Genomic DNA, 26,088 nt, shown 5'->3' with positions numbered 1-26,088 from the left:
AACCAATCCAACTTGTGGGAGCTGCTTCTGGAAGCGTGGGGTGCAATTTCTCCAGATTACCTCAACAAATTAACAGCTAGAATGCCAAAGGTCTGCAATGCTGTAATTGCTGCAAATGGAGGATTCTTTGACGAAAGCAAAGTTTGATGTAAAAAAAATCTTATTTCAAATACAAATCATTATTTCTAACCTTGTCAATGTCTTGACTCTATTTTCTATTCATTTCACAACATATGGTGGTGAATAAGTGTGACTTTTCATGGAAAACACAAAATTGTTTGGGTGATCCCAAACTTTTGAACGGTAGTGTATATACGTATATATATACACTCACCGGCCACTTTATTAGGCACACCTGTCCAACTGCTCGTTAACACAAATTTCTAATCAGCCAATCACATGGCAGCAACTCAATGCATTTAGGCATGTAGACATGGTCAAGACGACGTGCTGCAGTTCAAACCGAGCATCAGAATGGGGAAGAAAGGTGATTTAAGTGACTTTGAACGTGGCATGGTTGTTGGTGCCAGACGGGCTGGTCTGAGTATTTCAGAAACTGCTGATCTACTGGGATTTTCACGCACAACCATCTCTAGGGTTTACAGAGAATGGTCCGAAAAAGAGAAAATATCCAGTGAGCGGCAGTTCTGTGGGAGAAAATGCCTTGTTGATGCCAGAGGTCAGAGGAGTATGGCCAGACTGCTTCGAGCTGATAGAAAGGCAACAGTAACTCAAATAACCACTCATTACAACCGAGGTATGCAGAAGAGCATCTCTGAACGCACAACACGTCGAACCTTGAGGCAGATGGGCTACAGCAGCAGAAGACCACACCGGGTGCCCCTCCTGTCAGCTAAGAACAGGAAACTGAGGCTACAATTCGCACAGGCTCACCAAAATTGGACAATAGAAGATTGGAAAAACGTTGCCTGGTCTGATGAGTCTCGATTTCTGCTGCGACATTCGGATGGTAGGGTCAGAATTTGGCGTCAACAACATGAAAGCATGGATCCATCCTGCCTTGTATCAACGGTTCAGGCTGCTGCTGGTGGTGTAATGGTGTGGGGGATATTTTCTTGGCACACTTTGGGCCCCTTAGTACCAATTGAGCATCGTGTCAATGCCACAGCCTACCTGAGTATTGTTGCTGACCATGTCCATCCCTTTATGACCACAGTGTTCCCATCTTCTGATGGCTACTTCCAGCAGGATAACGCGCCATGTCATAAAGCTCGAATCATCTCAGACTGGTTTCTTGAACATGACAATGAGTTCACTGTACTCAAATGGCCTCCACAGTCACCAGATCTCAATCCAATAGAGCACCTTTGGGATGTGGTGGACCGGGAGATTCGCATCATGGATGTGCAGCCGACAAATCTGCAGCAACTGCGTGATGCTATCATGTCAATATGGACCAAACTCTCTGAGGAATGTTTCCAGTACCTTGTTGAATCTATGCCACGAAGGATTAAGGCAGTTCTGAAGGCAAAAGGGGGTCCAACCCGGTACTAGCAAGGTGTACCTAATAAAGTGGCCAGTGAGTGTATATTCCCCCAAGAAACTCACTCCACTGTGAATGATCTAGATTTCTGGAGATGTCAGTGGGGCAGTGATGTATGGTTTGCGCATGGCACAGAAATAACAGCAGGTGTCGCTGTTGTCAAACATAATTTACACTCTTACAGTGACCCTAACGGTCTCTTTATTTTGGTGGTTGTCTCAAGCAGTCAGGTTACAGTTACAGTTATGCTAAATGTTCATGGGTACAATATCTCCAATGAAAACCAGATCTTATTTGATGAGATGGGAGAAAAAAAATGTTTTGGTTAGATAAATGTCCTACTGCGTCATTGATTTTAGGCGGAGACTTTAATATAGTCTCCAACAATGCTATTGATAGATTCCCACCACGGAGACTTTCCTCTGTATAATCTAATTTGAAAGAGTTTCCGGACAAATTTAATATTTCTGATACTTGGAGGGAGAAAAATCCCCAAGTCAAATATACACTTGGAGTGACTTGATGGAAATTGGCTTATGGTTAGTCAAGACAGTGGGGTGTACACACACACGCGCACGCACACACACACACACACACACACACACATATATATATATATATATATATATATAAGAAAAATCCAGTGAGTCAAGTAAATTCTTTACGAGACAGTACAAGCCTGTTTCATGCCATAAGCAATCATGTGTGAACATTATGGACAACAAAAATAAGAACATTCAATGGGATGACCAGGTCTTCAGGTCTTCGCAACTGCAGAAGATGACACAAAGAAAATAAACCAGGCTTGTACTGTCTCGTCAAGAATTTACTTGTCCAATGGGGAAGGATTCCCATTGGATATTGCGCATGTGATGTGTATGACGAGGCAGTAAATGGTATGTCCTTTCCTCGAGTAGCTTTATTGACAGCTGGTGATTGCTTATGGCATGAAACAGGCTTGTACTGTCTCATAAAGAATTTACTTGACTCACTGGATTATATATGTACAACCCACTCTCTTGACTAACCATAACGCAATTTCCATCAAAGTCACCTTTTCCCACGCTGCACAAGATAATCTTAGAACCTCTTACTGGAAGCTCAACAATTCTCTTCTGAAATGTGATGGGGTTGTAGATACTATTAGACAGCTGATTAAGGCACGTTGGAAGAAGGCATCTGATCAGAATAAATACTGTAATCAATGGGTACTCTTAAAATATGAGATTGGGAAATATATGAGGTCTTTTGGCAGTACTCTGGTCAAATCCAGAAGACTTGTGGAAGAGACTGTGACATCTAGAATTACAGCTCTGACCCAAAAGGCAACTGACTGCTTAACTGATATTGAAAGAAAAGAATTTACTGTCCTTCAGGACAAATTAGATATTATCTACAAAAGCAAGCCTCAGGGTGCTTTCATAAGCTCTCGTTGAAAATGGATGGAGGAGGGGGAACAAAATTCTGCTTATTTTTTACATTATTCCAAACACTCATCCATTAAATCATTAGAAATTGATGGCAGAATTACAAACAATTATGGGGAGATTGCACACTTTTGTGCTGACTTCTGTAGTAACCTTTACAAATCCAATTACTCTGTAGAGGCCTCTTCTAGGTTTTTTTTTAATTCAGTTCACACTTGTAAAACCATATCCAGCATTGATAAGCAATTCTGTGATAAAGCAATCACTGAAGAGGAAATTCAAAATTCTAAGGGATCTGAAATATCGTAAATCACCTGGTAATGATGGTATCACATCTGAATTTTATAAAACATTTTGAAGAGTTGATTCCGTTCCTGCTTGAAGTCTTCAAAGAAAGTATTGAAGCCCCCCCCCCCCGACCATGACTCAAGGTCTTACAGGGGCGTGCGCTCATTATGCCCCCCCCCATGATTGGCAGCAATCATGGAAAAAAAACTTTAAACGTATAAAAAAAATCATATGCAATCTGGTCTGACGCCTCATCGTAATACACAATAGGCCTAACTCACGTAACGTTCCCAACGAATAGCCAGGTTATAGGCAGTTCTCTATCTAACCCACCCAGCAGATGGCGTTAGTATACAAATTCTATTAATAATGCTATAACATACCAATGTACTACAATGCCTTTCGTTTAAAATGCGAGTACTTACTAAACAAACGTTAAATATGCCTTAACATAGTTTGTTTGCACCCCGCCCCCGTGAGAGATTAATTCCTGCGCATGCCGCTGAGGTCTTATTATTTTAATTAATTTATTTTAGTCCTTTGGATTCCTTGAAAGGTGCTATTGTGGCAGGAATGAGGAAAAACAAAAGGAGCCCAAGGCGAGTTTGATGTTTATTCCTCAACTCCAAAAACCAACTGCAGCAGGAACAACCCTGCACCGGCGAGTCCGGGAACGTAAACCACGCCCCCAGCTCACAGTCCTGCTGGGTGAGAGGCATAGCCCCTAGTGTCCGCCACACAGCCCCCCCCCCCCCCCCCCCGAACACCCAGAAGGGACTCCTGGAAAGAAAATTAGTGTCTCACTGGAGACTTAAGCAGCCTGCCATAACGGCTGCGCCGTCCCTCAGCCGAAACCGTAGGTGAAACACAGTCCAAAGCCGGCTGAGAAGCAGAACGCTGAACCCGTGAAGACACTGCCGGGGCCCTGGAAGGAGGACGACCCCGACGGGGAACCTGGGCCGGAAATACAACTTCGCCTGCCACCCTGTGCGCCGGTTTAAGCCTATGAAGCGTGACACGCTCCCTACGCCCACCCATATCTAGCACAAAACCCTTAGGACCCGTCTCAAGAACCCGAAATGGGCCATCGTATGGGGGTTGGAGGGGTGAGCGGTGAGCATCATGCCGTACAAAAACAAAACGAGCCGACATGAGCTCCGCAAGCACGAACGACCGCGGAAAACAGTGGTGAACGGGGCCTGGAACTCGAGTGCTGTCGGACAAAAAAGGATAAACGGCCGGACGGGGTCGAGGAGCGGAACTCCCAGGCAAAAATTCCCCAGGGACGCGGAGCGGCTGACCGAGCACCAGCTCAGCGGGTGAAGCGTCGAGGTCCTCCTTAGGAGCCGAACGCAACCCGAGCATAACCCAAGGTAAACGCTCCACCCAGTTACCATCCGAGAGCGCAGCGCGCAGCGCCGCCTTGAGCGACCGGTGAAAACGTTCACACAACCCGTTAGCCTGAGGGTGGTACGCGGTAGTGCGGTGTACCTGCACACCCAAGGATCGCGCAAGTGCCGACCAGAGCTCTGACACGAACTGGGGGCCTCTGTCTGAGGTGATATCTGACGGAGTGCCGAAACGGGCGACCCAGGAGGAAAGAAAAGCGCGTGCAACATCCGAGGATGTTGTGGAGGATAGAGGGACAGCCTCTGGCCACCTGGTGGTCCGATCTACCATTGTGAGAAGGTGCGTAAAACCCTGTGAAGAAGGTAGAGGACCCACCAGGTCCACATGCACGTGGTCGAAACGTCTGGCCGGGATCGGAAACGGTTCGAGGGGCGATTTAGTGTGCTGGTGGACCTTAGCGCGCTGGCACGCTACACATGCAGCTGCCCACCCCTTGACGTCCTTGCGGAGGCCAGGCCAGACGAACTTGGAACCGACCAACTTCACCGACGCCCGAACTCCAGGGTGCGAGAGGGAGTGAATCGAATCGAAAACTCGACGGCGCCAGGCCACTGGAACAACGGGGCGGGGACGGCCGGTGGAGACATTGCAGAGGGCAGGACTGCTTTCCTGCATCACAGCGTCCTCTAGCTTGAGACCGGTACGCGTTGACCTAAGGGCAAGGACGTCCGGGTCGCTGGGCTGGTCGGCAGCCATAGCGGAGAAATCCACACCGAGGTGCACAGGACACACAAGCACACGCGACAGACAATCAGCAACAGGGTTGGACTTCCCGGCCACATGCTGAATGTCCGTTGTGAACTCGGGGATCGCCGCTAGGTGGTGCTGTTGACGAGCAGACCACGGCTCAGTCACCTTGGACATGGCAAAAGTCAGCGGCTTATGATCCACATAAACCGTGAATGGGCAACCCTCCAGCAGGAAGCGGAAATGCCGGGTTGCAAGGTGCAGTGCCAGCAACTCCCGGTCAAAAACGCTGTACTTGCGCTCGCTATCCCGCAGTTTGCGGCTAAAAAATGCGAGTGGCTGCCACGCATTCGCCACACGCTGTTCAACCACAGCCCCCACGGCTATGTCAGACGCATCGGTTGTTAAAGCTATGGACGCCGTGGGTGTAGGATGGGCGAGGAGGGCAGCGTTAGCCAGGGCCCACTTAGCTCCGTCAAAGGCCTGGACCCGTTCGGGAGTCCAGTCGACAGGGTCGTTAGCCTTCTTAAGCCGCAGGGCTTCGTAAAGTGGCTGAAGGAGGTGGGCAGCGCGAGGGAGGAAACGGTTATAGAAATTCACCATTCCCAAGAATTCCTGCAATGCCTTAACAGAGACCGGGCGGGGAAATTCCGCCACCGCTTGCACCTTAGAAGGCAACGGGACCGCGCCTTGCGGCGAAATGCGGTGACCCAAGAAGTCGATCACCGGCAGTCCAAACTGACACTTGGCCGGGTTGACTATCAGGCCGTGTTCGTCCAGACGACGAAAAACCTGTTTCAGGTGCGCCAGGTGCTCTTCAGCTGACGGACTGGCCGCTAATATGTTGTCGAGATAAACGAACACGAAAGCAAGGTCACGCAACACCGAGTCCATCAGCCTCTGAAAGGTTTGCGCTGCCCCCTTCAAGCCAAAAGGCATGTGCATGAACTCAAAAAGCCCAAACGGGGTGATCACTGCGGTCTTGGGCACGTCCTCTGCGCGCACGGGAACCTGATGATAGCCGCGCACCAGGTCCACCTTAGAGAAAATAGTGGTACCTGCCAGGCGTATGGAAAAGTCCTGTATGTGTGGGATGGGATAGCGGTCATTGGCGGTGACGTTGTTCAGGCGGCGAAAATCGCCGCAAGGCCGCCACGACCCATCCGCCTTGGGCACCATGTTAAGCGGCGAGGCCCACGGGCTGTTGGAACGCCTCACTATACCCAGACGCTCCATGGTGGCGAACTCCTCCTTAGCTATAGCCAATTTTACCGCGTCGAGGCGCCGCGCGCGCGCAAAAACTGGCGGTCCCACCGTGGGAATGAAGTGTTCTACCCCGTGTTTAGTAACCGCGGTCGAAAAGGCAGGCGTAGTCACCGATGGAAAATTTGCCAGCAAACGCTGAAAAACATCCCCTAATGCTAAAAAGTTAGCGTGTGTTAACGTCGCAATGGACGAACCGTTAGCTGCACTTAACTGTGGGCCGCCGCCTTCGGCCGACTTGTCTGTCTTAGCAGGAGGGAGTAGGCTCTTTTGCGAGCCGGAGTCCACCAGAAACCGTCTTCCTGACATCGTGTCCTTAATGAAGAGCAGCTCACTACGTCCACCAGCGCCCACAGCTGCTACTGAGCGCTAGCCCTGGAGTTTCCCGCCGCCTCAAACGTGCACGGAGGGACGCAGCGCCTCGCTTTGCCGCCGAACCGCCGGTGGAAGAAACAGAGGCCTCTCCCGCGCCGTCTCCGGGCAGTCACTTCATCCACCACTGCCGGGTCCGCGTCCTCCGACGTCGGCTGCAGAGGCTCCGATGCCACACTCTGCACAGAGAACCGTCTGGTACCCAGCAGGACCCGATCGGCCTCCTCAGCCAAACCTCGGCAGTCACCAGCGGCCAGACACGGGGAGTTAGCCAAAGCCGCGCGCACAGGAGACGGGAGCTGGCGCAGGAAAACGTGCGGGAAAAGGAACCCACCTTTGTCTGAGCCTAGCAGCGACAGCATATTGTCCATGAGATCCACAGCCGTCCCGTCGCCCAAACCGGATAGGGAAAGGATTCTATCGGCCCTCTCTGCGGTAGATAGGCTGTACCTCCGGAGCAGAAGATGTTTGAGGGCGACGTATTTATCGTGTTGCTGAGGGGCGCGCAACAGCTGCATGGCCCGGCGTGTGGACTGCTGGTCCAGCGCAGCGACGACCAAATAGTATCTGGAGTCGTCCGCGGAGATTCCACGCAGGTGGAACAGCGCCTCGACATGCTGGAACCACGAGGCCGGGTCGCTCTGCCAGAACTCTGGGAGTTTCACAGCCGCGGCGAGAACGGCCGGCTGTGAGAGTTGGGGCGGCGTGGCCGATTCACACTCCTCTTCTGCTCCAAACATGATCACGTCGGGGTCACCAATGTGGCAGGAATGAGGAAAAACACAGGAGACCAAGGCGAGTTTGATGTTTATTCCTCAACTCCAAAAACCAACTGCAGCAGGAACAACCCTGCACCGGCGAGTCCGGGAACGTAAACCACGCCCCCAGCTCACAGCCCTGCTGGGTGAGAGGCATAGCCCCTAGTGTCCGCCACACTATACAAAATTAGGTTGTTGGTGTTTGATTCCAAAAATAAAAAAGATTTGCTGTTACGGGTTGTGCAGGAGGACCCAGACCACCACCCGGGAGGCGGAGGACTCTTAGTAACGTTTAATGAAAGTAACAAAGTAAAGGGAGAAAATAATAAGGGAGAGAGGAATGTGGGCTGTGTATGGAGCTCGGGTAGTATTGTTTGTGGGGTGTGTGAATATGCTATGTGTAGTGACAGGCGGTAATGTGTCTAGCTATGTGTTAGTGTAAATTATCCTAAGTGTGTGTAATAAGTACCAAGTACCAAAAGTACCAAGTCCGTACGCAAAGGGGAATCGAGGAGTAGTCCGAGTTCAAAAGCCAAAGTAGTCGTCCGAGGAGGTTGGTTAGCAGGCGAGCCGGCTCTGAGCAACAGGTCATAGGCATGCTATGGGAAGAAGACCAGGTTCTTGTAGGGGTTGAAGGGATTGCAGATGGGGAACAGCTGAGATGATTGTAGATGGGGCACAGCTGAGGGAATGGGTGACCAGGGAAATGCAGAGTTGGGAGGTGCTGGGGACCTCAGGGTCTGAGTCCGGTGAAGGCGAACAAGAACGCGCCCCAGCTCTGGTGGTGAGGAGTGGATACTCAGGCAAAGCCGAGCGCCGTGGAGGCCTATAGGCAAGGCTCAGCGTTTTCGGTTTTTACCGATTTTCACTGAAAAATACCCAGATTTTTTAAAAGGGGCAGATCGGTTTAAACTGATTTCCACCCGGATTTTATGTTTCCACTGATCCAAAAGTTGTTCCTGTTCATGTGATGTTATGTAATAGTGTCCTCTTGTGGCGAAATTCGGCATGCTGGATGGCTTTGAAAAATAAAATCTGAAAACGCTGACAGAAGAGGTAGATTGCAGGGATTGTGAGGGTGAAACCCTAACATTTGCATTTCACTGATTATTGGCGGCCTATCTGTCTTTTGAATAATGACTACAAAATTCTGGCCTTGATTTTTGCAAAGAGAATTTTAAGAAAAGTTTTAGATTCCATTATTGATGAATCTCAGTCCGGCTTTATGAGAAACAGACACATTGCAAATAATATCAGAATGGTTCTTGATTTATACTCAATCTGATCTTATCTACTCTGATCTTATCAATCAAAACAGTTTTATTTCACTTCTAGGCTTTTATAAGGCTTTTGACTCTTTGGAACATTTTTTTATTTTGAATCTCTTTGTAAATTTGGGTTTGGACATTTTTTCTACAAGACTATGAAAACGTTATATAATTCCAGGAACTGCTATATTAGACTCAAGCATGGGACTTCAACATGTTTCAACCTCACCAAAGGGGTCAGGCAAGGTTGCCCAATCTCTCAGTATTTGTTTCTTCTCGCTGCTCAACTCCTCTCAACATTTGTTCTTGAGAGTGATGTTCAAGGAATTTCTCTAACAGGTCGCCAGATAATCTTCAGTCAACTTGCTGGTGATACTACATTATTTCTAAAAGATGCATCGCAGGTTCCCAAGGTGATAAATAACATTGTAGAGCCGAAGGAACGGAGAAGACCGAAGGTTCACACTTTAGCCGTGAAGGCAACTTTCTTTAATCAACGGTAAATCAGAGAGACAACAAAACCACAGCTCGACTGAGCGGAGGCGGCAAGAAGAATCAGAAAACTGGCTGAACAACCATAACTTAATCCTGCGTTAACCTGCCAGGGCAACCCTGACTTAACCCTTAGTTCCTGGGGTGAATTCTATCCCCAATACGTGTCCACCACAACATCAAGATATTCTCTGAAGCTTCAGGTCTCTCTTTAAATATGGGAAAAGTCAACTTCTAGCCATTAAGGAGGGTATCAGTCCTTCTTTAATATACAACATCCCTGTAAAGAGTCAAGTCAACTATCTGGGGATTGTGGTGACTAGGAATGCAAATGTCAGATGCTCTTTGAACTTTGATCCCATTGCTGAGAACGCACAGAAAAGATTTAACTTATGGCTTCAGAGAGACTTAACCCTCAGAGGTAGAACTCTGCTAACCAAAGCAGAAGGAATATCTAGAATAACATATGCTGCACTTTCTTTTTATGTGGACAAATCTGTCTGTAAATCAATAGATCGAATGTTGTTCAAATTTCTCTGGAAAAACTAAACTCACTATGTGAAAGACTCGGTAGTTATGAATACCACAGAGTTGGGTGGTCTTTGTTGTGTATGAAACACTAATAATGTTCTAAGCTGTTTAAGCTGATAACTGGAAAGTGCACACGGCAGACTTATGACAGCAACGTAGTATATTTATTATTACACTGTAACAACCTAGCTATCCAGAGTAGAGCGGAGTACCAAGAGAACGCCCTGTTGGCGATTCTGCCTCATATACTATTCAGGAACAACCAATAGATGACCTCCACCTTATTCAGTACTAATCACATTGATCTGTGTATATTCAAAACCAATAAAAATACACTGGTTAATATTCTGTGTTGGGAACACCACAGTCTTAATTTTCTTGATTTTTCTTCTTTAAATAACACTTTCAAAATCAACTGGATCAAACAATTACTGTCCAGCCCTGAATCTATATGGAACTTTATCCCAAACTACATAGTCTCGCAATTAGGTGGCCTTCCTTTTGTATTAATGTGTAATTACAGTGCTCCTAAAATACTCCCCGACCCCCGCCTTTTTTTTTGTTCAAAATTTCATAAGCAAATGCTTTTATCTTAGTCCTGTGGTGACCCACATCTATATAACTAGAGACATTCCCCTAAGAGGACAGTGTACCTTTAAGGGAAGAGGCGAGGGGTCAGATAAGGCACTTCCGCTTCCGGTACAGAGTTCAGTGTCGTTGTCGAACGTATGACATGCAAAGTTGGAGCTAGTAAACTACCTCGACTACGTCTACTCTCACGTCTCCTGTCTCGTTGTTTTCTAACTCCACATTGGTGACCCCGACGTGATCGAACTACTAATACGAGTATGTCTGACAACGACGACGCCGGTGCTAACAACATGGCTATTGCTAACGCTAGTATTTACACCGCTACTGTGAAGCTACCCGACTTTTGGCAGCATAATCCACGGCCGTGGTTTCAACATGTGGAAGCCCAGTTCCAGCTGAGAGGGATAACGCAGGATGCAACGCAGTACTTCCACGTAGTGGCGGCGTTAGACGCATCGACAACGGCGCGAGCAATGACACTGTTGGAAGCTCCGCCAGCTGCTGGCAAGTACGATGCTATAAAGACATTCCTCCTGAAACTATTTGAACTGTCGGAGCTGGAGAAGGCAGACCGTTTACTGTCCCCGAATGGCCTCGGCGACGGCAAACCGTCTGGGTTAATGGAAAAAATGCTGTCTGTGCTGGGATCGGCTGATCCGGCCTTTCTTTTCACACACATTTTTCTGAGGCGGCTCCCCGCACCTGTACGCACAGCACTGGCCAGTTCTCCTCTCGCCGCCTCCAAGGACTACCGTTCTCTGGCTGCTGAAGCAGACAGGGTTTTCCTGGCCAACCGGCAACAGTTTGTGCATGCCCTGCTACCCCACCAGACCGCCCCACCACCACCTGTGTACGACTATATGGACACCGCGGCTGCGGTGACAGCCTGCCGCCAACCTGACGACGGGCTCTGTTATTACCATGCCAGGTTTGGGGCAAAAGCAAAACGGTGTCGCAAACCCTGCAGTTACAGGGTTCAGGGAAACGCCAAGGCCGGCGCTCGTTAACGGCTATGGGCGCCGGCCGTGACTGCAAGCTGTTGTTCATCAGAGACTCCTTGTCGGGCCGGCGGCTGCTGATTGACTCTGGCGCTCAACGCAGCATACTACCAGCACAAGCTGTGGACACCTTGACCGACAGTCACGGCCCCCAGATGGACGCCGCCAACGGCACGTCCATTCGGACGTACGGTATCAGACATGTGGACGTGTGTTTTGGCGGCCGACATTTCGGCTGGGACTTTGTGATGGCTGCTGTATCCACCCCGCTCCTAGGTGCGGATTTCCTCTGTGCTTTCAACCTGCTGGTGGATGTTAAAAACTGTCGCGTGATTGATGCCGTCTCTTTTGCGTCATACCCCTGCACGCTTGGGGGCGCTGGAGCGCTGTGCCTCGCTAACACACTCTCCACCGGGGATCCATACCAACGCCTGCTCGCAAATTTCCCCGAGCTCACCACACCCACCTTCTCCTCGGTGGTGGCCAAGCACGGCGTGGAACATCATATCACCACATTGGGCCCCCCAGTTTACGCCCGGGCCCGACGCCTCGACTCGGCCAAGCTCGCAATAGCCAGGGAGGAGTTTTCGACTATGGAGCACCTCGGCATTGTCCGCCGTTCTGACAGCCCATGGGCTTCCCCTCTTCATATGGTTACTAAGGCCAACGGGGGTTGGCGCCCGTGCGGGGACTACCGTCGCCTAAACAATGCCACGACCCCCGACCGGTACCCCATACCGCACATACAAGATTTCTCTACCCACCTGGCGGGCGCTGCCATCTATTCCAAAATCGACTTAGTGCGGGGGTATCACCAAGTGCCGGTCCACCCACTGGATGTCCCAAAAACGGCTGTCATCACACCCTTTGGGCTCTTTGAGTTTTTACGTATGCCTTTTGGCCTTAAAGGGGCGGCGCAGACGTTTCAGCGCCTTATGGATTCTGTGCTCCGCGACATGCCATTTTTGTTTGTGTACTTAGATGACATCCTCGTGGCCAGCGCGTCGGCGGAGGACCACATGACGCACCTCAGACAGCTGTTTGACAGGCTCAGCGAACATGGCCTCATCATCAACCCAGCTAAGTGTCAGTTCGGGGAGTCGTCCATCACCTTCCTCGGGCACCACATCACTCCACAGGGGGCCGTTCCCCTCCCTGCCAGGGTTGAGGCTGTCACCATGTTCCCCCGCCCCCGCACTGTACAGTCGCTGCAGGAATTCCTGGGCATGGTGAACTTTTATAACCGTTTCCTGTCCCGTGCCGCCCACATCATGCGTCCCCTGTATGAGGCCCTGCGGGGTAAGAAGTCTAAGGACGAGCTGGACTGGTCTTCGGGGATGGACGAGGCTTTTGTGGCCGCCAAGACCGCGCTGGCCAACGCTGCGCTGCTAGCTCACCCGTCGCCTGCCGCCTCCATAGCCCTTACAACGGATGCCTCCGACTACGCCGTGGGGGCCGTGTGTGAGCAGTGGGTGGGGGGGGGCTGGCAGCCGTTGGCGTTCTTCAGTAAACAAATCCCTGAGGGCGAGCGCAAATACAGCACCTTTGATAGGGAACTACTGGGTCTCTTCCTCGCAACCAGACACTTTAGGTTCCTATTGGAGGGCCGACAGTTCACCGCTTTCGTGGACCACAAACCGCTGACGTTCTGTCTGGCCAAAACCTCAGAACCGTGGTCTGAGCGTCAGCAGCGCCATCTCGCGGCGGTATCCGAGTTTACCACGGACATACAACACGTGTCGGGCAAGGATAACTTCGTTGCCGACTGCCTTTCACGGGCGGTTGTTAACGCCGTTCACTTGGGACTCGACTACGCCGCTATGGCAGCGGACCAAGCCAAGGACGCGACCGTTCAAGACTCCGGTCGACCCCTACGGCGCTACGGCTGGAGGATGTGACGTTCGACGCGGCCAACACCACTTTCCTCTGTGACATCTCCACCGGTCAACCGCGCCCCCTGGTGCCTACTTCCTGGCGGCGCCGAGTTTTCGACACCGTCCACGGCCTTTCCCACCCGGGAGTGAAGGCCTCGACCAAGCTGGTGAACGTCAAGTTTGTTTGGCCTGGGCTCCGTAAGGATGTTAGAGCCTGGGCCGGCTCGTGTTTGGCATGCCAACGCGCCAAGGTGCACCGCCATACCAAGGCCCCTTTGGCGCCGTTTGTGGTTCCAGAGAGGCGGTTTGACCACGTCAATGTTGACCTGGTGGGTCCCCTGCCCCCCTCCCGTGGTTATACGTTCCTCCTCACTATTGTGGACAGGGCCACCAGGTGGCCAGAGGCCCTTGTCCTCCACGACGGCAGCAGAGGTAGCACGGGCGTTCATCGGCTGCTGGGTGGCCCGTTTCGGCACGCCGGGTGACGTCACGAGCGACCGGGGCTCCCAGTTTACCTCGGAGCTCTGGACGGCGGTCGCTGAGCACCTGGGGATGAAGATCCACCGCACTACGGCGTACAACCCGCAGAGCAACGGACTTTGTGAGCGGTTCCATCGGGACATGAAAGCCACTCTGCGGGCAAGCCTCACTGGCTGCGACTGGATGGACCGGCTCCCGTGGGTCATGCTCGGCCTGCGTTCGGCCCCGAAGGAAGACCTCCAGACCTCCTCCGCTGAGCTGGTGTATGGCCAGCCCCTGCGAGTTCCAGGGGAGTTTATTCCGGATGCTACGGCTCCCTGGTCGGCCGCCTCTCACCTCAGTGCGTCCCGGAGCGCTGCCGGTGCCTTCGCTCCCGTTCCGATGTCTCAACACTGCCTCCCCCGGTCCTACGTCCCCAAGGATCTGCCATCGGCGAGGTACGTCTTCATTAGGCACGACAGCCATCGGTCCCCGCTGCAGCCCCCATACGACGGGCCCTTCCGCGTCCTGGAGGCGGGGGATAAGAACTTTGTGGTGGACATGGGGGGCAGGCCGGAGTGGGTCGCTATAGACCGTCTCAAGCCCGCTCACTTGGACATTGGGGAGCCAATGCAATTGGCCCTACCCCCGCGGCGGGGACACCCTCCTAGGTCGGCCCTGGCACCTGCCTCTGTTCCTGCTTCGGCCCCGCCTATGGCCCAGGTTTCGGCCCCATCTGTTTCCCCTCCTGTGAAGCGCAGCCATTATGGCCGCAGGGTCCGCCCCCCGACTCGTCACTTGTTTTCCCCGTGACTTTGCACTATGTCATTGACTGTTCTGTTGTAGAGTCTATTTTTATGTTCATGACTTGCGCTTTTGCTGTTTTGCATTGTTTTGTGTAGGTGAATTCTGGGGGGGCCTGTGTGGTGACCCACATCTATATAACTAGAGACATTCACCTAAGAGGACAGTGTACCTTTAAGGGAAGAGGCGAGGGGTCAGATAAGGCACTTCCGCTTCCGGTACAGAGTTCAGTGTCGTTGTCGAACGTATGACATGCAAAGTTGGAGCTAGTAAACTACCTCGACTACGTCTACTCTCATGTCTCCTGTCTCGTTGTTTTCTAACTCCACAGTCCCTAATATACAAGCACAATTGTATATTAGGGACCGAGAATCCCTAATATACAACCCCCCCCACACACACACACACACGCGCGCACACAATTATTTAATTTGGAATAATAAAAACATGCTTTATAAGAACAAATATCTTTCTTTCAAGAACTCGACAACAATATTTTATTAGTCAGCGAGCTACTCAATTCAGAGGACTTTTTACTTCCTGTGACTCCAAAAGAATTTTCTATTGTCATGGATGCGATCTCCCAAGGGGTTACTATGCTCCTGAAAGATGTTGTTAAAACACAGCCACCTTAGTCTTTTCAGTGAAACCCTTACGATACCCAGGTGGAGAGAATATGCTTTATGTCTAGCTCCTCTACCTGCAAAAGAAAGATTAGATCACTTTTTCAAAAAGAAATTTTTACAAATCCTTATGTTATTCCATATTGGAATGCTTTTGTTGATAACATCAATTGAAAAAAAGAAAGAGGTCTGGACCATACCATTAAAATGCCTTATCATTAATAAAATAAGGGAGGTAACCTACAAACTAATTCATAGATAATACCAAGCTAAAAGTTATCTTAAGAGAATGAAGGATAACATTGAGACAATTTGCTCATTTTGTGATAACGGTAATGAAGCCACCTTACATCTGTTTTGGACATGCTCATATACCCACACATTTTGGAATGATATGTGTAAACTTATCAAGAAATATAAATGTAATGATCTCTCCTTGTTATGTAAAGATGTATCAATTGGCTTCTATGATGACCGATCTAAAACAAACGAGTACTTTCTAATCCGCCTGATTCTTTTATTGGGCAAATTTCACATTCACAAATGTAAATTTAGGAACCAAAAACCTTTATTCATTGTATTTGAACATGATGTCAGGCATTATGTCAAAACAATTTCAACTTCCAACACCGAAGCTGTTAAAACTCTCAACATGTGTGGACTTCTTAACATCTTTAGATATTTTGTAATATAAGACGTGATGCCCCTGGCTCCCATTTTCCATGCTGTAGTTTTTGTTTTGTTTTTGGTTGGGTTTTTTTTGTTTGTTTTTTTGTTTTTTGCTGTATCTGATGTAGTTTATGGAGTGCTGATGCAGGCAAACAATTACAGACGGGAGGGGCGCTCTGCTTCGTCGACGAGCTTTCACATGCCTCTGATTGGCCAGCCCTAACCCTAAACGTAACCGCTCAGCCTAACTGAATGCCCAAAGCATCATCATTTGCCTGACAGCGAAACAACCAATCACAGCGAGAGCTGCCCTCCTGCCAATCCGCTCTAGCGCCAACCGAGCACAAACAACTTCTAAAAACGAGGAGGAAGAAGAAGAAGAAGAAGAAGAAGAAGAAGAAGAAGAAGAAGAAGAAGAAGAAGAAGAAAAAATGCTCCGCCCGTTTGCCGTTCGCCATTAAAAAGAAGAAGCATACAATAATCCGGAGGTTTGCGAGTTAGACGTTGTCAGTGAACAGGAGCCCGATGATTCCCATATGTCCAGTGGTCTCCTTCACCTATGGTAAGTCTGGTAAAAACGCAACAAATCGAAATTGTTTCATTCTAACGACGAACTCATAATGTCTAAGTAATGCCTGTCGCAGACACGGAGCTCTGGCGATTCCGTTTCTGCTGCGACAAATGCCCTATTTCCCTGTTTAGCCTGGTGCTACCGTTAGCTAGCATTGCGTTTACCCTCGATGTCTATCCTCTGCAGTGCCCAGCCGGCTCGGTGAAGATGCCAAAATGGCTACCGGCAACTACTTTGGATTTACCCATGGTGCTGCTGCGCAGTACAGGTAAGAGTAGACCCTTATTGCCGGAATAAAATAAGCTTCAAAATGTAAATACGTCAGCATGTAAGCCTTATGATTCTTATTGCCTTGCCATTGTTTATGATTGGGGGAGGGGGCTGAAAGACTATGGTAGGCAACCGCACTATTCCTGCTGCAGTAGTCGGACTGCCAGTGATGAATACTGCGTAGAAAACGTTGCTATCAAGCACCAAGCTAATAATTCACGATAACTATAAGACATTTACATCGCAGCGGACGTCTTGTGCTGATACTGTGAGGCAGTTTGCTCTCACTGTGTTGTCGTCTAGGATTTGTATTTTTCCATTACACTAGCAATAACTAGATATTTTTAGAGGAAAACTTAAATATTGAATTAGCATTTCGTGTTGCCATCAAGGGTGTTTTTGTAGAAAATGGTTACAATTTATTTTAGTAAAGCCTGATTGCAATGGTGCTAGATTTGACCGATATTGCTTTCAGTTTCCATGTACCCGAAAGAAACTCTTCAAACTGCATTTTCATCCAAACACTACATGAATGTTACTGGCGGCCCCCCGAAAGCTTATAGTATCCTTTTAGATATTTGAGCCTCTTGATATTTATGCAAGCCTCTGTGTACAGTTGTTATATTGGGATAAACTAACTTCACAAGTGCAGTGCACTTTGCTTTAGTTGCACTCAGCAGCTGCACTGTATGGTAGCCTGATACTTTTGTTTAATTCCACAATCATGTTTGCCTAAAGAAGCACTAGTCCCCAATGTGGCAGCCATTATTATTGTGCATCCATTGGGTTGTACAATACATTTTTTTAGCTGGTAACACTGGCGCTAGAGAGGTTTAAACTCTTGTAGTGCAGACAAAATTATTTTGTAACGGACAGCATTCGCAGCAATTTTTTTTGTGAATAAATAATTTTTTTTCTACAGAAATTCAGGTTGGCAAAAGTCAAAGTCAGTCAATTAGACTTATGTATTAAGGCCCAGGTATTTAGCTTTAATCATTATTAAAACTTGTCTCATGTCATGTCACCTGTCGTGTCATGTAGCCTGTCTCCCAGTTACACTTGCGCTGTAGTTGGATAAACAATCTTTTTTGACATGTGGTCATAGGTTACTCTGATTTACTTCTTCTTGGGTACAGAGGCTCTGACCTCCTGACCCTAACAAGAGCTAGGATGGTAAGCAGCATCAGCTCGTTCCAGTGTCTATGTGGATTCAGGATCACTCCAGAGGGGACATGGGACATTATTGTAGCACCTGTGATATTGCATAATATTGGCACAGTGAGGGAAGAGAGATGCTCTCCTGTTTCACACCATGACTGAAGAAGAGAGTACCTTCCACCATCTTGACCAAAGAGATGACGGTTCTCAGGGACACCATCTGGAATGATTATTTCTTTAAATATCAGCCTTAAACCCTAAACCTAAAAGTCGTTTTGCCCCAAATGAAGGCAATTTGACATTCATTATTGTTCTTCATTTCCTCTTTATTCAATGCAAATACAAACCACAAAGGGTATGCTTCAATTTTTTTTTTACATTTTCCAAACAATGAAGATATATGTCATGACAGAGACGTTCAAGTCCTCAAGTCTGAGTCAAGCCTCAAGTCTTTGAACCTAGTCTGAGTCAAGTCTCAAATCTTTGGCCACAAGGTCTGAGTCAAGTCTCAAGTTTCCAGAATGGTTTAGCTTAAAAAACAGTTGCTAGTTGAGGACTTAGGAATTAGAAATGTGTATGACAACTTTGTGGAGGGGGTTAAGCAGAAAAATTAAAACTGCCGAATAACGATGCACATTATTAGTGCTGCACAATGACATACAGCTAGGCAAACACAGCATTAGCTGGTCTCTCTTTTTTTTTCTCCTGCATGCAGTTAGGCCTGTGAGAGAATTTGTTCAGTGAGAGTGAGTTATTCGTTTGAAAGCTGTTATTGTTTTGTCTGATTTTGTGAATTTCACCGTATGATGGTTTTTATTTAGTGTGTAGTTGGATGATGTCTGTGTATGGTAGGGTTGGGCGGTATGTCAAATTTTTCATACCAGCCCAACAATCGGCGATTGCCGATAAATTTGCCCAGCCCCCTGCTCGCACTGGCCATTTTCAGCAAATTAAATCATGGAAGAGTACCTAAGAGTACCTAAGCATAGTGTGTGGTTTAGTTTGGCGCAAGTTAGAGTGGGTTTTTGGTGCGGATGGCATCTGGGTAGGCACCATTCCTCTATCTGTCATAGAGTGAGAGTTGTACTGGACTCAGCTGTGATGGTGGAGGAGGTTCTTCTCACTGTAAGAGACAAGTTGGCCATCAGAACCTGGCCCGTGCCTCCAGAATTAATAAAGGAGTGGTAGTTTTTTCCGGCTAAAGGACAATTTGACACTCAGCTGATTGAGGGCACTGTGATATTGAATGATGTATTTCTCCAGGTTACCCAGCTTGCAATTCCTTCAGTTAAGGTTACCATCTCTGTTCCCCCTGGTTTTATTCTAAATAAGGGAGTGAGAACTGCAGCATTCGGTAAGACGGTAAGCCCTTTTAAAACTGTCTGGCTAGGCTGTAAACATTAGAATCTCTTGTCCAATCTCTTCATAGACAGGTATTCATGATTCTAAACTGCCCCATGCAGTCCCTGGAAGTTTGAAGTATGAAGAGTGGTCTTATATGGTTTATATGAATTTAGGAAACAGGAAGTGTGTTTTTAATGTGGGGGTGTCATCATAATTATTTAGCTTGTCTGCACAGACAACGAGCAGCGGAGAAGGAGGTAGGAGAAGGGACAAGTGGGCAAGGTAAAAACAGTATCGCTTGTTAGTGAGAGCCAGGGAAATTAAGATGGTGAGGAAATGGACTACATTACAGACTCGGATTGTGTCAATGGCTGACTATTTTCCAAGTGGTGATGCATATTCTTTAGATGAAATAAAGAGTTTTCTTGATGAATCATTCGGAAAGTCTGTTAAAGTAAAGGATTATTTTCCAGTCACTGATAAGCTTATCAGCTCTGTTTTGGATCTAAGAAAATTAGTAGGTGTAGACTAGGGGGTGGGACGATACTGGATCGAATTCCGAATCATTCGATATGGTCTTCATAGTTCGAGACTCTCCCCATTTCACGAGATCTTGGTCGTTCTAGTGTGTTTTAGCATTTCAAAGCAACTGAGACGCAGTGTTTTGAAAATATGCGCCTCAGCTTTTCTGACACTCCTGCCACATACAGAATCACCACCGGTTTACGCTTAGGCAGCTGTTGTCCTTCTCTTCTCTTTGGTCGGCTGGTGTACTGTTTCGGTGTCTTCCTGGCTTTGATAAACGCCCAGTTAGGATAACCACACTTAACCAGGGCCTGTTTAATGTGGGATTTCTCCTCTTCCCCGGCCACTGTGTCAGTGGGGACGTTGTCACCTTGGTGGTACAGCGTCCTGATGACTCCTAGTTTGTGCTGCAGTGGATGATAAGAGTCAAACCTTACTGATCAGTATGTGTTGGTTTACGATGAACATCAACAATCAAATGTCCCCCATCACCCAGTGCAATTTCACAGTCTACGAAGACTAATCTGTCACTTTTCACATCCTCCCTGGTGAACTTAATCTGATTGGCCAGAGTTAATGTGGTTGTTGAAATGTGGCACATCCTGAGATTTAATTTTAATCCAGGTGTTGTCCACAAATCTGAACCAATGGCTAGGTGGTGTCCCAGGATAGGACATCAGAGCCCTCTTTTCCACTTCTTCCATGTACAAGTTGGGCCACTGCAGGTGAGACTGGGGAACCCATAGCACACCCATGCCTCTGCCTATAGTACTGCCCCCTGTATGTGAAGTATGTGGACTGAAAACATAGTTTCAGGAGCAGACACACTTGGTCAGTGATAAGGGTGGTGCTATTGCTATTGCTTTCAAACCCCAAAACACACTGCGCCAGAATCAAAGAAGGTTGAATCAGTTCATCTGGATACAATGTTTATTGACAGATACCTTTCATCACTCAACTAAGTGACATCTTCAGTCCAAAAGATTCGACCAGAAGTTGGTCCACCCCAAGGATCAGGTCCCCTGGCGCAAACAGAGCAATATAGTGTATGCTGTTAAGCGCTAGGAGGATTGCAGTGACTTGTACATTGGGGAAACTAAACAGACACTGGCCAAAAGAATGATACAACACAGAAGATCTAACACATCAGGCCAGGATTCCGCAGTCTACACCCATCTACAGGCAAGTGGCCACTCTTTCAGGGATGAGAATGTGCACATCCTTGATAGGGAGGAACAGTGGTTTGAACGGGGGGTCAACTATGTTAAGAGGGAACGACCATCCCTGAACCGAGGGGGAGGGGGCGCTAAGAGTACATCTGTCGCCATCTTACAATGCTGTGATTCCAACTATTCCCCAATCCTCTGTGAATAATACACATGGCCATCGAAACTTTAGTTAAAGGTCACATCCATATTTGCACATGAAACTGGTCATTGTTTTTGCTTGTTAGGCAACTGTATTGTAGTGTATTGTTTAGAAGGGGTGGGGATACCTGCAGTCAGTTTAGACTGAAGATGTAACTAAGGGCCCAGACACACCAAACCGACATCAGAGAACTAGCGGCGACAAAGGCCGACTATTGCGTCGCCTCACGTCGCCTGCATCTGGGCCAAAAAGTAGCACTTGAATACACCACAAAGACTAGAGCCAACAGCCAACTAGCATTTACCTTCTGCGCCTGCGTGAGAGGAAATAACTCTCCATACCAGCAGGTGGCGGTAGTCTGCATTCATCGTTCAAAATTTGAAACCGGAAGACCCATGACTGTAGATATACAAACCGTAAACAAAGCAGCGTTTGCTTACCATTTTCACTCAACTCTCGCTCCCTACAGACTGTGTTGTAACATAGCTACTTCTAGTCGAGAATACATCTGATAAAAAGTTTCAAATGGCACTGGTGTTGTCAGCCCTTGGTCTTTTGGTTGTGGAAGAAGAAAGGAAGAGGCGGAGGTGAAAAAGAAGGAGAAATCGTACTAAATGCGTTAAATCATGGATACTACAGCGACAGGCTCACGGGGCTTTCCTGGACCTGTGTCGAGAGCTGGAGATAAATGAAACCTTCAACTTTTTTTCTTTTTCTTTTTTTGGCTCTCCCCCACCTTTTTTTCTCCCCAATTGTACCTGGCCAATTACCCCACTCTTTCGAGCTGTCCCGGTCGCTTCTCCACCCCCTCAGCCCATCCGGGGAGGGCTGCAGACTACCACATGCCTTTTCCAATATGTGTGGAGTCACCAGCCACTTCTTTTCACCTGACAGTGAGGAGTTACACCAGGGGGACATAGCACGTGGGAGGATCATGCTATTCCCCCCAGTTCCCCCTCCCTCCTGAACAGGCGCCCCGACCAACCAGAGGAGGCGCTAGTGCAGCGACCAGGACACATACCCACATCCGGCTTCCCTACCGCAGACATGGCCAATTGTGTCTGTAAGGATGCCCGACCAAGCCGGAGGTAACACAGGGATTCAAAACGGCGATCCCCGTGTTAGTAGGCAACGGAATAGACCGCCACGCTACCCGAACGCCCAGGTTATACTCTAGTTTATCTTTTAATTGCTGACTCTTGTAAATCACTTTGGATGACCACATCTGCTAAATGAGTAAATGTAAATGCTATATTATAATCAATCTGCAAATCATCTTCATTGTACCCAACTGGTCCATCGAGCTGTTTTGAAATGTGAACGCCTTAGTTTGCACACCCAAATGTTGACCTAAAGTAGTGTCAATTAGGGCTACACAATGTATCATTTCAGCGTCATCATTGCGATGCGCGCATGTGCAATAGTCACATCATGAGACGTGCAATGTGAAGTAAGGAAAATTAACTAAAACAACTCATGATACAACTTTTTGCTGTTTGATACAAAAGGAAAACTCGCACGATTCTCATTTTCCATGACCAATCAAGAGAAGTCTTCCCAATATAATGTAATTTACTCCCATTTTACTCCATTTGGACAAATGACACGTCGACATGTTCGTCTGCTTCTCAGCTCATGATGCGTGGCTCGCAGTTATATCTGTGAGCACCACAAGTCAGGCAGGATGAGTTTTAAAAATTAACATTCTGATTAATAGTGAATGGGTTTCAGGTGGGTGAAATAATACATCAGTAATGAAGAAAATATTAATTGCATTCTTTAAAATGTGGACATATTAAGCTTCATTTTTCATCAGGCACAAATTAGCAAACTAGACTCATTGCACCAATTGTGGCATCCGTTTGTCTTAAATGGCAAAGTAGGCAAAAAAGGTCAAAGAGAAATTAAAACAGAATTAAAAATATGAAATGTTGCGTGCGAGGATGCTGGACCCTATCCCAGCAATCATTGGGCCGCAGGTGGGGGAGACACCCTGTACAGGCCGCCAGGCCATCACAGGGCCATGACAGTCCATGGTTGTAATGATGCATTTTTCACCACAGAAGCAGCACTTAACTGAAATTCACTGCTTTGTGTATAGCTTGCACTAAAATGTCAAGATAAGCATCAGGGTTGATGTCTCTGACTTGGACGTGTCCAATATAATATGCTATAATAATAATTATAATATTACATCTAAGTTCTCTGATGTTAACTATGGCATACCTCAGGGCTTGGTTCCTGGCCCTCTATTTTTGTCTCTTTATATTAAACCCCCGCGACCTTGAGAGCAGGTTAAATGATTTGGATAATGGATTGATGGATGAGAAAATATGAAAAGAAAAGCCAGAAAAGTTCCGTGTGGGAGCGATTTCGTGAAATACTTAAACACGATGAGTCAAGTGCTGGGTATGTCATATGCAACAGCTGCATAACACTTTATGTATGTGATAGCCACAAAACTGGTACCTCAAACATTGTGTGTAATATGTTACCATATCATCACGCTAACATATATCCCACTGAGAAATAATTGTAATGTGTGATCGGATGAGAGTCTATAAATTGGAGAAAATAATTTTGTTCTTTTGAGTGGCGGATGGATGATTTATTTGTACATGCGGCTTCAGATGATGTCAGACACAGTCCGGTCCGCACATCACCATTCTTGGCCGCCACTCCACGTCATCTGTCTGGCTCCAATGGCAAAAAAAAAAAAAAGAAAAGGCACAGCTCACTTTTCACACTTTCCCAACAACTCCCCTACAAAATCACCCCAGTCATTCTGGAATGATTAGTTCTTTCCAAATAGAACTATTAAAGTCATCTGCTGAAAATTCCTGTATTTTTTCATGTCACAGAAAGAAAAAAACAGAGTTTTTTTCAGTATTGTGCAGCCCTAATGGCAGTCTGATTTTTATCTGTGCTCTTGTGAAGCCTGCTTTACAAACATCTCTTATAGCCACCACATTTATTTATTCCTGACCAGTTATGAACTTAGTCACTTGTCCCCTCTAAGTGTAGGTGTGCTTATCCCCCCCCGCCCCCGAGCTTTTACGGGACCAGTGTGTAGGATTTACATTTAGTGACGAGGTTGCAGATTGCAACCATCTGGTAACCCCTCCCCTTCCAAGCTTGTTGGAGAACCTACGGTGGCCGCGAAACTCATGAAAAATGCGAAAGGCCCTCTACAGCCAGCGTTTGGTTTGTCCATTCTTGGCTACTGTAGAAACATGGCTGTGCAACATGGGGGAGCTTCGTGGAAGAGCACCTGCTCCCTCTGAGGCTATAAAGGGTTAATTTCCAAGGTAACCGTTCTTATTTTCAGATATACACCAATGAAAAAATATGAATATTCAATTTCTGCCAATATTCCTGCCAATAGATCCCCCTAAATCTTACACACTTGTCCTTTAAATGCCGAGCTGTGCACTTTGCAAAATGTAAAATGGTCTCATTCTCGATGGAATGGTCAACATCCCTCAAAGAAATTGGTATCGTACAATTATTTGCAACTAACTGGTGAAATGGAACAGCTGACGTTGACACTTGAAACTTAGAACGTTTGATTCTGACATTTTGATAGTGAAAAATTGGCATTTTGGTCCATATTTAAATCATCAACTGAAAGTGGCCTAGCTCTGAACAATCTACAGCCTGGAAAAACTTGCTGCCAGATGAGACTATTCACCTGAAATTTAAAAACTTTTAGGTCAAGTATTTTATTCTGTAAAAAAATAATATTTAAGTGAAGGGTGGGTGGGGGGTGTTTTACCTCACTTTGGACTTGATTTATTATACTTTACCAAGACATCCACAGCTTTCCCCTCGGGGATGAATAAAGTGTTCTGATTCTGATTCAAGCTTCCTGCCTGCCAGTGCTCTTAACCAAGACTCCTTTCTCCTCTCCTGCCCTTACAGTCAGCAGCCGGCTGCTGGGGTAGCCTATACTCACCCTACCACCGTTGCCAGCTACACGGTACACCAAGCCCCTGTGGCAGCACACACTGTGGCAGCTGCTTATGCCCCAGCTGCAGCCACAGTTGCGGTAGCCAGGCCAGCACCTGTGGCTGTGGCAGCCACCGCTGCAGCGTATGGTGGGTACCAGCCAGCCCATGCTGCAACAGAATATGGCTATGCGCAGCGACAGCCTGAAGTCCCTCCTCCACCACCTCCTGTCACCTCCCAAAACTATCAGGTAAGCTACTTGACAGTAGTGGTGTATATTTTTCACGATCAGGTTTTGTATATACAGTTTTATTCAATTTCTGAGTAAGTTTCATGGTTGTTTTTTTTTTTATATCATGCATTGTTCTTGGCCTTTTAAGCCGAGATTGTTAGAATGGTTGCCTTTGAATTTATTCACACACCAAACAATCTTTGACTGCATTTACTTGAGTTGTTTACACTGTCCTAAATTGCTTGGGACATTTGGTGCCTGAACAAGAGATTTTTATGTGTATAAAATTGCATCTATTTTCAGTCATCTCCAGAATGGACTTGCTGAATTGTAGAATGGAAATATCAAGTGTGCCGTCAGAGGCATGTGAATAATTTGATTTTAGTTTCAGAGCCGTGTTGACACATTGAAAAGTGTTTTGATTCTGTTCTTCAGGTTCTGCTCTTTCCATTGAAAACCGCTTTCTGAAATCCAGATGCTTCAGTTTTTACAAAGCAGTTACGAGATTCTTAATTTATTTCGATAAAACCGATGACTACTCCTACTACATGCTCAGTTCTCATTCAAGGCAGCTCTGTAAGTAGTGCAAGCTAGTATAGTCTCCGTTTTTTATGCCGTATAAGAACAGCCTACTACTTACAGCATTCAGGTGAT

General features: G+C 47.4%; 1 protein-coding gene across 2 annotated transcripts in view; it reads left to right on the top strand.

The window, feature by feature from the left end:
• The first annotated feature begins 16,421 nt into the window (after positions 1–16,421).
• zfr (zinc finger RNA binding protein) overlaps positions 16,422–26,088 on the top strand; it is a 68,617-nt gene continuing 58,950 nt past the window's right edge. For both annotated transcript variants that reach the window (XM_056285713.1, XM_056285721.1), the window contains exons 1-3: positions 16,422–16,580; positions 16,776–16,857; positions 25,176–25,452. In XM_056285713.1, coding sequence (XP_056141688.1) covers positions 16,544–16,580; positions 16,776–16,857; positions 25,176–25,452 — 396 coding nt within the window. In that variant the 5' untranslated portion in view covers positions 16,422–16,543. The remainder of the gene's footprint in view (positions 16,581–16,775; positions 16,858–25,175; positions 25,453–26,088) is intronic.

The sequence above is a fragment of the Lampris incognitus genome, chromosome 1, assembly GCF_029633865.1.
Source record: "Lampris incognitus isolate fLamInc1 chromosome 1, fLamInc1.hap2, whole genome shotgun sequence".
NCBI classification, from domain to species: domain Eukaryota; kingdom Metazoa; phylum Chordata; class Actinopteri; order Lampriformes; family Lampridae; genus Lampris; species Lampris incognitus.
The sequence above is the reverse complement of the archived record's forward strand: the minus strand, read 5'-3'. Positions and strand labels throughout refer to the sequence as shown.